The sequence below is a fragment of the Cololabis saira genome, chromosome 5 (assembly GCF_033807715.1).
Source record: "Cololabis saira isolate AMF1-May2022 chromosome 5, fColSai1.1, whole genome shotgun sequence".
In the NCBI taxonomy this organism is placed as follows: domain Eukaryota; kingdom Metazoa; phylum Chordata; class Actinopteri; order Beloniformes; family Belonidae; genus Cololabis; species Cololabis saira.
In genome coordinates, this window is record NC_084591.1 from 8793761 (window position 1) to 8806260 (window position 12500).

The 12500-nt window shown below is 46.1% G+C and overlaps 1 protein-coding gene across 4 annotated transcripts in view; it reads right to left on the bottom strand.

The window, feature by feature from the left end:
* Positions 1-12500, bottom strand: part of LOC133443715 (transcription factor Sox-6-like) — a 136533-nt gene that overhangs the window by 52401 nt on the left and 71632 nt on the right. For 3 of the 4 annotated variants that reach the window (XM_061720889.1, XM_061720890.1, XM_061720888.1), the window contains 3 exons: positions 12187-12276; positions 7765-7937; positions 5513-5581 (listed from right to left, as the gene is read on the bottom strand). In XM_061720889.1, coding sequence (XP_061576873.1) covers positions 5513-5581; positions 7765-7937; positions 12187-12276 — 332 coding nt within the window. The remainder of the gene's footprint in view (positions 1-5512; positions 5582-7764; positions 7938-12186; positions 12277-12500) is intronic. The other variant, XM_061720891.1, reaches the window with a different exon arrangement.

Here is a 12500-nt window from a genome sequence, read left to right on the forward strand (position 1 = left end):
TCATACTCTTAATAATGTCATCACATATCAGACTTATAATATAATAGCACTGATCGTGTCCCTCTGTGTTTGAACCTCAGCGTCAATAGCGGGGCTGCCGGGCCGTTCTCGCATCGCTTTCGCACAGGGTGTCTTGATGATTTGCAATTACAGGCTGAGCCTACCGTTAATTTTTAAACTGTAAAAAGTGGGGGGGGCAAAAACATGATTTTGAAAAGACGGGGGGCATGTCCCCCCCTTTAGCGCCGGGGCACTCACGGCGTTTAGCGCAGCAACGGCGTGCTGCCACTCACTCGCTTTATTTTATACTATTTATATACTCTTTATACTTTTACTGTGACCACCAAATAATGTGGTTTTCCTGCCTCCACCTCATCCACAACATCTCATTCTCAGTCTCCGTGAAGTTTAGTGGCACGGTGGCTCGACACGTCTCATTCATCCTGACGCCCAAACAGGAAGCCGCTGCGCATGCTCAGCAGGCTCATTCACATGCAAATACTACTGTGCATTGCCCATTTATGGTAAAAAAGTGGGCGTGTAGTGGTCGGGATATGAGGCGAAGTCACCTGTGCAACCTTCCAGCTGGACTGTGATTTATAAAGCGAACATTGCGTGCAAGTGTGCGTGCACACGGTTTTATAAATCCGGATTTATTTTGCGCCCGCCATTTTCGGCTTTCGGGTTTACGTGCACTTTTAGTATGAATCCTGCGCACTGTTTTATAAATGAGGCCCCTGGACTGGTCGTTGTTTGTGTCTCTGCTTGTTTCTGTTTGTTTGTTTCCTCTCTTGCAGGCTTGAGAGAAAGGAAGTGGAAGAGAGAAGAAGGAAGTGAAACAGAGAGAAAGGAAGTGGAACAGAAGAAGGAAGTGAAACAGAGAGAGAGGAAGTGGAAGAGAGAAGAAGGAAGTGAAACAGAGAGGAAGGAAGTGGAACAGAGAAGAAGGAAGTGGAACAGAGAAGAAGGAAGTGGAAGAGAGAGGAAGGAAGTGGAACAGAGAGGAAGGAAGTGGAACAGAGAGGAAGGAAGTGGAACAGAGAGGAAAGTAGTGGAAGAGAGAAAAAGGAAGTGGAACAGAAAGGAAGGAAGTGGAACAGAGAGGAAGGAAGTGGAACAGAGAGGAAAGTAGTGGAAGAGAGAAAAAGGAAGTGGAACAGAAAGGAAGGAAGTGGAACAGAGAGGAAGGAAGCGGAACAGAGAGGACTCTGGGAGAAAGAGGGAGGAAGATCAGGATCTAAACGGCGGAACAACGGGAGCCGAACAAAGAGAGAGGAGCTGTTGAAACTAACTGCTGCTTTCATGTCGGCTTGAAAGACAGTAAAAACGGGTTTGACGGAGTTAAAGCGCCGCGGCCTCAAACCCGAGACAGACGTTCAAAGACGAGCCTGCGGGGATCCATTAGCGCCGACTGAACTCCACCGCACTTCCCTTCCACCCTTCCCTTCATCCCCTCCTCCTCCTCCTCTCTCCATTCATCCCTGTTTGTCTTGTTAAATCACGTCTTTGCTCTTCATCCCTCCTTTCTTTCCATTTCTTTTTATTTTACATCTAATTTGTAAAGTTTGGGCCTGAAAGTTGAACGCTGAGAGCAAAGTGAAATGAAAAGTTAATTACTGCAGGAGAGAAACAAACGCTGGGAGCAGCGGTAACGACGACTCTGCGCTTCTTGTTGTATTTTTCCAGGAAGAAAAGCTGCAGATATTTTTATGAGCCTTAAACTTAAATTTAAAAAACAACTGTTGCAACTTCTTTATCAGCACATGATGATAAACCAAACGGTTACCTATGCAGTGGAAAAGTATCTAACACCTCCGAAGACGCACATTCTAACCACCAGCGATACCTGAGTAATAATAATAATAATATATATTTTTTTTTTATTATTATTATTATTATTATTATTATTATTATTATTATTATTATTATTATTATTATTATTATTGTATATATCAGTACTGTTTATAGTGTGTCATACTCTGTTATTATGATTGTATTATTATTATTTCTATTTCTATTGATGCCTCTTGTTTTGCACTATCCCCTTTGCTGCTTTGTTGCTTTGTTGCTTTAAGGAATATCTTATCTTATTAATAATAATAATAATAATAATAATAATAATAATAATAATAATAATAATAATAATAATAATAAATAATATTAATAAAAACAATAATAAAAATAATAGTAACACTACTAATAATAGAAAATGATGATAATAATATCATAATAATAATAATTATAATATAATGATGACAATAACAATAATAACAATAAAAATGATGATAATAATAATAATAATAAATAATAATAATAATAATAATAAATAATAATAATAATAATAATAATAATAATACAATAATGCTAATAATAATAATGACAATAACAATAATGCTTATGATAATAAATATAATAATAATAGTAATAATACAAAATAATAATAATAATAATAATAATAATAATAATAATAATAATAATAATAATAATAATAATAATAAAAATAATTAATAATAATAATAATAATAATATAAGAGCACTCTTAAATAAAGACTAAATATGGCTCCCATTAGTGAATTAGTGTAACCTGCAGTCCAAACTGGACCGGCAGGATGCTGGTCCGACCTGAGTGACCTCACGATGACCCCACACATCTCCATAGCAACCTACAACCCTCAGTGGCCTCTTAGTTTGAGTCTCAGTGAAGTTAAAGTCGCTACATCAACCAGCCGCCCATCAAACGTCTGAAGCAGCGGGTGGTCAAGGCGAGCTTTGATTGACATGTGGTGGGCGTGTTTACGTCGGCTCCTGAGTAACATGGTCACATGACCTCACTCTGCGTCCAATAAAAACCCAGATTTAACCTCTCGACTAAAAACTGGGTTGTGGGAGGGAAACGATATTCAGAGTCTAGAGTGACACGAAGAAAAAAGAAGGAGAGAAGAGAAACACGTCTAAAAAAAGAGAAGGAGGACAAAATGCTCCCATTCATTGTATTCCTCTGAGGCTGGCAGGGCTTCACACACAAAGATCTGCTTTTACCGGGGGGGGGGGGTTCAGAGACGACCCCTCCAGCCCCTAAGAAAACACCAGGTCTCCTTCCTCCGACGGCCACCAGACACCAACAGACCTACAGATGCAGGAGTCTGGTTGTGGGGGAAGATCTACACACACGTGTGGAGGAAGACCAGCAACAGATTCAGGGAGGAGGAGGAGGAGGTAAAAACATCCATCCATCCATCCATCCATCCATAAATCCATCCATCCTTCATCCATCCAACATCCATCCATCATCCAACCATCCATCCATCATCCATTCATCCATCCAACATCCATCCATCATCCATCCAACATCCATCCATCCATCATCCATCCATCCATCCAACATCCATCCATCCATCATCCATCCATCCATCCATCATCCATCCAACATCCATCCATCCATCATCCATCCATCCATCATCATCCATTAGGGCTGGGCGATATGGACCAAAAGTCATATCTGGATATTTTCTAGCTGAATGGCGATACTCGATGTATATCGATATTTTTTCTGTGCCATAATTGGTATCCCCCAAATCGTTTCCCCCAAAGCATTATAGCATAGCATCTCTGTTAGCATCTCTGTTAGTATCTCTGTTAGCTTCATTTTTTTCTGAGGCAATCCCTTAAAAAAACAGTCAGTTTTAATACAAAGCCTCGTGCCAAATGTCACACAGGTTCCTTTATTAACAGAGGTCTGCACAATATCTAAATGTATAAAACAAATGAAATAAAAATAAACTGCCTGCATATATAGAATAAAAATGCTTCTTGAATAAAATAAAACAAATATCCCTTTCCTGCATAACAATTAAATTAAAATACACTGTGCAATTAATACAATGTAGACAGTAACAGGCAGACTTTTCCACTGAGGTTGACAGTTGTGCAAATAACAAAACTTTTGTGCAAATCTCAAATAAAACATTCAAGTCAGTTTGTCACAAAATAAGCTATATCAAAATCATTAAAAAAAAAAAAAAAAAAAATATCGATATAAACGATATTGTCTCGTACCATACCGCGTTTGAAAATATATCGATATATATTAAAATCTCGATATATCGCCCAGCCCTACCATTCATCCATCCAACATCCTCCTACATCACGCTGCTGACTGTGTTTCCCTTCATCCTCCGATCTGAACTCTCCTCTCCTCGGAGGAGGAGGAGCATCTGAGCAGGAGTCTGCTTTTACCCCCCCCCCAGATGCCCATCGGGCCCCGGGGCCTCGGCACCTAATGAAGTCCGGTACGAGCTTCATTAAGATCCGAGGCTGGAGTCTCCTCATAAAAGAGGAAGAAGAAGAAGAAGAGAGGGAGGGAACCCCGGCCCTCATTAACTGCCTGTTAAAGCTCCGTAGCAACAGGGGGGGGGTTCAGCGGCGGTCCCACCACTTACAGAGAAATAAAATAAAACAGGGCCGTCTAATGGAAGCTGGCTGGACGCCCAGGAGGCTCCTGGCCGCTCGGCCGGGGGATTCTGGGAGATTAAACGCAGCGGCACGATGCCTCTCTAAAACACCTGCTGATGTCGTTCTCTGTTGGCTTTGTGTTAATACAGGGACACGATGCTGACCTGCATCTTCCAGACGGGGTACTTAGGACTGCCCACATGAGCCGTAATTATTCTAAAAACAAACGGATGGACGACATCAGCAAAAGACGGAGCGGTGTGGGCCCCAGGGGGATTCTGGGATATCGATCAGCGGGCGATCAATGCAGAGTGAGGGATCCCAGAACAACCAGGGGGGGTTACTGGTGTGTCTGCTCTCTGATGCAACGTGATGGACAGCTGTCAATCAAACAGGGGGCGTGGGCTAGGAATGGGCGATATTTTACCGTAACGGTAAGAATTTGTCATCTCACGGTATAAATGATAAATTCCCGTTGGTGACGTTTTTGTGTAAAGATGATTTATGGTTCTGCGTTAAATCCACGCGTTAAATTCACATACGTGAAGGAAGCCAGAGAAAAAGAAAGAAAGATATGAGCCTGAAAGAAAGAAAGAAAGAAAGAAAGAAAGAAAGAAAGAAAGAAAGAAAGAAAGAAAGAAAGAAAGAAAGAAAGAAAGAAAGAAAGAAAGAAAGAAAGAAAGAAAGAAAGAAAGAAAGAAAGAAAGAAAGAAAGAAAGAAAGATAAATTCCCGTTGATGACGTGTTTGTGTAACAAACATGGCGGATCTGAGAGCGAGGAGTCATTACAGTTTTGCAGTACAGGTGGACTCATTTAATTGGTTTGTATTAATTCAATTTAATTGGTGTAGTTTAGTAGCATTTAGTATCTTTTAGAGCAGTGTTTTGGGGGCTCCAAGACTGAATGTGGTGATATATTTATACAAAGGTGGAGTTGAATTGGTATTTTTTTATCGTCATTTTTATCGTTATTGGGATAAATGCCAGAAATTATCGTGATACATTTTTTTGTCTATACCGCCCATCCCTAGTGTGGGCGTGGCTATGGAGGGGGGGTTACCTGGATCTGCTGCTGCAGGACGTTGATCTTGTGCTGCTGCTGCAGAAGCTGCTGCTGCTGCCGGGAGATCTGCAGGGGAGAGACGGAGACGGGTCACTTCCACTGAGATGATACCGGGACCGGGACCAGGACCAGGACCAGGACCAGGACCGGTCTCATCCCGGCTCAATGACACCAGGGAGGGCAGTGCAACCCAGTGGAAAAGCATCCACACAACTGTTTGCAAAAGAAAATAAAACCCTGAACACCAATCATGTGATTGAAGTTGCTTTCATCAATGAAAATCATAATTAGGAATCACCAGGAGAGACCACGTCTCTCCAGTGTTAGCGTCGCTCCATTGGCTACCTGTAAAATTCAGAATCCAATTTAAAATTGTATTACTTGCATATAAAGCCCAAAACGGCTCGGCTCTGCAGTATTTACAAGACCTGATAGTGCCTTATGTTCCTGGCAGAGCTCTCCGTTCTCAGAGTGCAGGTTTACTCGTAGTTCCTAGAGTATCTAAATGTAGATTTGGAGGGCGGGCGTTCTGCTATCAGGCACCATTACTATGGAACCAATTTCCAATCTGGGTTGATGTAGCTAGATGTTGTTGTTGTTTGTTTACTTTATTTTCATGAATAAACACCAGGTAACATGTTTGTATTTGATCAGATGATTGTTAAGTGTTTTTTTCCCAGGGTGCAGCAGCTCCTGCCCCGGGGCCGTGGTGTTGGTCCTGGAAGGTCGTTAATGTTTTTACTCGGAGCCGTAATTACAGGCTGCTGATTGGAGGCGGAGCTCCATTTACACACTTGTCATATTCCATTAGAGGCTCCGTGTTGCTGCAGGTACGAGCCGCTCAGGTCCCCCCCCGGGCCCCCCGCCCCCCCGACCTGCTGCTCCTTTGTGCTCCTCTCTCAGCTGGTATGTGTTTTGATGGGAGGCCTGAACTTGTCCGAACAGAGCCGGTCGACTACGACCGACAGCGAAAACAAGATCCTGGAAACGACCGTTTCCTGAGAGTCTCACTGACTCTGGTCTCGCTGTTTCAGTCTGTGTCCAAACACAGACACACAGGTAACCAGGTAACCAGGTAACCAGGCATCCCATTATCCAGGTACCCAGGTATCAAAGTAACCAGGCAACCAGGTAACCAGTTAACCAGTTATCCAGGTAAATCAATTCAATCCAATTAAATTTTATTTATATAGCGTCTAATACAACAGATGTTGTCTCCAGACGCTTTCCAGAGACCCAGAACATAAACATAAACCCCCGAGCAATTATTACATAAACAATGGCAGGTAAAAACTCCCATAGTGGGAGAAAAACCTTAAGCCAAACATTGGCAAGAAAAACTCCCCTTTAGGAGGGAAGAAACCTTGAGCAGGACCAGGCTCATAAGGGGGGACCCTCCTGCCGAAGGCCAGACTGGGGGTCGGGGACGTCAACAGCACAGCAGGCAGGTGGAAGCAGCAACGGGATCACCAGGGGTGGGGACCGCAGGCCAGCACGCAGCTGCCGAAGCTCCGGCCCAATCAGCAAGTCCCAGGTTGGGGTGCAGGGTCGGGGAAGGGTTGAAAAGGGGCAGGGCCAGGGAGAGGAGTCTTGAGGGACGAACCTTCTCCCCCGCCCAAAAGGGGCCGTTACCCTGCCCCCCTCACTCCCACACTGCAGGATCCGGTGTTTTACACCGGATCCTGCAGTGTAATCAGTTATCCGGGTATCAAAGTAACCAGATAACCAGGTAAACAGTTATCCAGGTAACCAGATAACCCGGTAACCAGGTGAACAGGTAACCAGGCATCCCATTATCCAGGTACCCAGGTATCAAAGTAACCAGGCAACCAGTAAACCAGTTATCCGGGTATCAAAGTAACCAGTTAATCAGGTAACAAAGTAACCAGGTAAACAGGTAACCAGGCAACCAGGTATCAAAGTAACCACGCAACCAGGTAACCAGATAACCAGGCAGGTAACCAGTTATCCGGGTATCAAAGTAACCAGTTAATCAGGTACCAAAGTAACCAGATAACCAGTTATCCAGGTAAACAGGCAACCCGGTAACCAGATAAACAGTTATCCAGGTAACCAGGATTCCAGGACCAGGACTGAGCTCCATGAGGTCCAGGACGCGGCCTGGCCCTGAGTGGGCGGGGCTAAGCGGGTCCTGGCCCGGAGTGGGCGGGGCTAAGCGGGTCATGGGCCCCCCAAGTGGGCGGGGCTAAGCGGGTCCTGGCCCAGAGTGGGCGGGGCTAAGCGGCTACCTGCTCCTGCTGCTGCCGCGCCACCTCCATCTGCTGCCGCTGCTTCTCCAGCTGCGTGGCCGCCACCTTCTTCTGCTCGTCGTGAGCCGCCAGCAGCTGCTCCCTCAGGCTGATGAGCTGGGAGATCATGGTGGACAGCTGCCGCTCCTTCTGCTGCAGGGACTCCGGGGTTCCTGAGGAGACAGGAAACAGGAAGCTGTCAGGGGGGTCAGAGGTCAGGGAGGAGGGACCAGCAGGTAAAGGTAGTGATGCACCGAAATGAAAATCTGTGGCCGAAACCGAAACCGAAAATAACAATAAACACTTTGCCGAATACCGAATAATATCGTTTTTTTCTCCACTTATTCCACCGAACACCGAAAGTGTTTTTTTGCTATTTTCGGCCGAACAATTGCGGTTACGAACATTCGGTGCATCACTAGGTAAAGTTCTGGGTCATTGAGGTGTGCAGGAAACACAACGCCGACGGGGAAAGACAGCTGTAGTGGTGAACTATTGCTGCAAAGCATTCTGGTAAATGATTTAGAGTTGAATATGAGATGATTCACAGGTGGAAACATTCAGAAACCAACAGGTTGTTGGGCCGAGACAGGAGCCCTCATTACCCAGAATTCCCAGGGGTTGTAAACAAAGCTGCGGTGAGCTAACCTCTGCGGTGAGCTAACCTCTGGAAACCAGCATCTGTTCAGGCTGCGTCAGGTTGGTGATTCAGACATTCCTGGAGGTTTGTGGCTCGACGTGGAAACGTTTACTACTCCCCCACTTCCATCCGCCCACCCCGCCCCGCCCCACTTCCACCCAAACACACACACTCCCCCCCCCACACACAAACACACAACCTGCCCCCCCGGTGCAAAAACAAGTTAATTTAGAGAAACTTGTTTTTTACAAGACTTCCGATGTGACTTCCTAAAACCGGAGTAGTGAAGTTGATGGATGGATGGATGGATGGATGGATGGATGGATGGATGGATGGATGGATGGATGGATGGATGGATGGATGGATAAATGGATGATGGATGGATGGATGGATGGATGGATGGATGGATGGATGGATGGATGGATGGATGGATGGATAAATGGATGATGGATGGATGGATGGATGAATGGATGATGGATGGATGGATGGATGGATGACGGATGGATGGATGGATGGATAAATGGATGATGGATGGACGGATGGATGGATGGATGGATGGATGGATGGATGGATAAATGGATGATGGATGGATGGATGGGTGGATGGAGGGATAAATGGATGATGGATGGATGGATGGATGGATGGATGGATGGATGGATGGATGGATGGATAAATGGATGATGGATGGATAGATGGATGGATGGATGGATAAATGGATGATGGATGGATGGATGGGTGGATGGAGGGATAAATGGATGATGGATGGATGGATAGATGGATGGATGGATGGATGGATGGATAAATGGATGATGGATGGATGGATGGATGGATGGATGGATGGATGGATGGATGGATGGATGGATGGATGGATAAATGGATGATGGATGGATGGATGGATGGATGAATTGATGGATAAATGGATGATGGATGGATGGATGGATGGATGGATGGATGGATGGATGGATGGATGGATGGATGGATGGATGAATTGATGGATAAATGGATGATGGATGGATAAATGGATGATGGATGGATGGATGGATGATGGATGGATGGATGATGGATGGATGGATAATGGATGGATGGATAAATGAGTGAATATATAATGATATGTATAATGATAAACCTTTTCTATCTACGTCGGGCATCTTTATGGTTTTGGTTGTGTGTGTGTGTGTGTGTGTGTGCATGTATGTGTATGTGTGTGTGTGTGTGTGTATGTGTGTCTGTGCAGTCCGTGGTGGGCGGAGGAGAGGGGGGACCGGGGGTCCGGGTCCTTGTTGATGAGGACAGCAGCAGTCGGGAAAAAACAGTTTTTGTGGCGTGAGGTTTTGGTCCTGATGGGCGGCAGCTCCTGCTAGAGGGAAGGATGTGTAGGTGTATGTGCTGAGGTTCAGGGTTCTGGTGTCTGAGTGTCTTTGTGAGGTGGGGGGCCCGGTGGGGGGGCTGCAGGGTGGCCCCCCGACGCTACCTGCATACTAACAGAGTCCCCATTGTGGTCCCGTCAGGGCCCCATTGTACCCCCGGACCCCCCAGACCCCCCCCACCAGTGTTACCCCCCAGCCCCCGAATCAAAGGCAACATTCTCCTCTTTTTCTCTGTTTGGTCTTTTAGCCCCCAAAGACTGCAGAAGAAGACCTGGACACGCCCCCCTGTGACATCACACAGGAGAGCTCTGCTGAACCCTCAGGGTCCTCGTGCCGGGGGGGCCTGGGGGGGCGCAAACATTTCTGTTTCTGTTTAAAGTAACAAATCTGAATACTATTAGGGGGTGTGGCCTTTTCATTGGCAGCCGGAACGTCCAATGGTGAGCTGCTGTCACTTTAGCTACTTTAGAAGTAGAACTAGTCATGGTTCCAGTTCTACTAGTCCTGGTTCCAGTTCTACTAGTCCTGGTTTCAGTTCTACTAGTCCTGGTTCCAGTTCTACTAGTCCTGGTTCCAGTTCTACTAGTCCTGGTTTCAGCTCTACTAGTCCTGGTTCTAGTTCTACTAGTCCTGGTTTTAGTTCTACTAGTCCTGGTTTCAGCTCTACTAGTCCTGGTTTCAGCTCTACTAGTCCTGGTTCTAGTTCTACTAGTCCTGGTTCTAGTTCTACTAGTCCTGGTATACTAATAAGGCGGCGTGTGCGTAGGATTTATACTAAAAGTGCACATACAATCAAAAGCCGAAAATGCCGGGCGCAAAAAAAAATCCGGATCAATAAAACCATGTGCAGCACACTTGCAAGCAATGTTCCTTTATGAATCACAGTCCAGCTGGAAGGCTGCGCAGCTGAATCCGCCTCATATCCCGCCCTCTACACGCCCACTTTTTACCATAAATGCATATGGATGAGCCTACTGAGCATGCGCAGTGGCTTCCTGCAGCCTGTTTGGCTTCAGGATGAATGAGAAGTATCCAGCCACCGTGCCACTGAATTTCACTGAGATCTGAGATCGAGATGTTGAGGATGAGGTGGAGGACAGGAAAACGTCATTATTTTGTGGTCAGAGTAAAAGTAGAAAAATAAATAGTATAAAATACAGCGATTGGCAGCACGCCGTTGCTGCGCGGAACGCCATGAGTGCGTCGTTTTAACGCGGGACCCTAATTTAGGCTTAGACCCGCACCTAAAGGTTTCACGCGTGCGTAAAACTCATTATATATATAAAAAAATCTGTGTCCCTTTCGGGAAAAAATGAGGGCTCCGTGGGGCTCCCTAAACGCTCTACGAAGCCCCTCATTTGTTCTGTCCTAAAGCGGTGGGTGAAGAGGAGGTTGCAGCAGCAGCAGCAGAGTCCTGACTGACGCTGTGTTTCAAACACAGAGGGACACGATCAGCGCTATTTTATTATAAGTCTGATATGTGATGACATTATTAAGAATATGACATGAATCTGGCTTCATTTCACCACCTCTCACCCTGCGTCGCCAGTTCCCCGTGTCTTAAGTAAATTCTTATGGGAGGGTCCGAGTTGCCGTAAAGATAAGCAGATTTTTCGGTTAGTTTTTTCTTTTTAGATCCGAGGCTTTGCGTAGATGGCGGCTTCCGCAACTTTCAGGCCCTTTTTCTGCGCAAGCAAGCTTTATAGATGAGGCCCCTGGTCTTCTTCTTGGTCTTGTTCTTGTTCTTCTTCTAGTTTTATGTTTGTGTATTGTTTTTATGTAAAGTGCTGCATTCTATGCATGAAAGGTGCTCTATAAATAAAGTTTGATTTTATTTGTTCTTTGTCTTTTTCTTGGTCTTCTTCTTGTTGGTCTTGTCTCCTCCTCCTCCTCCTTTACCCCCCCAGATCTGTTGTAGTCTCCCCAACCAGAGTCCGGCCTCCTGCTTCCCACACAAAGGGGGGGGTTTGTTGTGTAACACAACAACTGGAGGATTATGGGATGTTCATACCAGCCGCTGCTGGCTCCGCCGCCGACCCGCAACCTTCCGCTCTCCATCCGTCGGGATTACCCACACCTGCTGGGACCGGGGGCCGAGGCCGGGGGCCCGGCCCAGTTCTCCCTCCGGAGTCCAGATCCAGACCTGCAGGTCCTCTACAGACCACTAGGGTCCAGATCCAGACCTGCAGGTCCTCTACAGACCACTAGGGTCCAGATCCAGGTCCTCTACAGACCACTAGGGTCCAGATCCAGACCTGCAGGTCCTCTACAGACCACTAGGGTCCAGATAAAGACCTGCAGGTCCTCTACAGACCACTAGGGTCCAGATCCAGACCTGCAGGTCCTCTACAGACCACTAGGGTCCAGATCCAGACCTGCAGGTCCTCTACAGACCACCAGGGTCTGGTGTCTCACCTTTGACGTCCCCCAGCAGCTCCGTGGCGTTCAGCCGGTCCACTCGGTCCTTCCAGTCCCGGGACAGCAGCCGCTCCACGCAGGGGGGGTCTGGAAACACACACGGATCAGGACTCCAGGAGCTGCTCAAGGACATTTCAAGGCAGTTCATCTGAGGGATTCACATCAGAATGCAAAATACGGGGGGGTGGGACCCCCCCGATTAACCCTTCAGCCCTCCTGAAGGACTCAAAAGCCAAATTTAGGGGGGGTCTCAATGTTGTCAAAAAAATAAATAAATTAGGCTATATAATATATTATGATAATTTGATTGT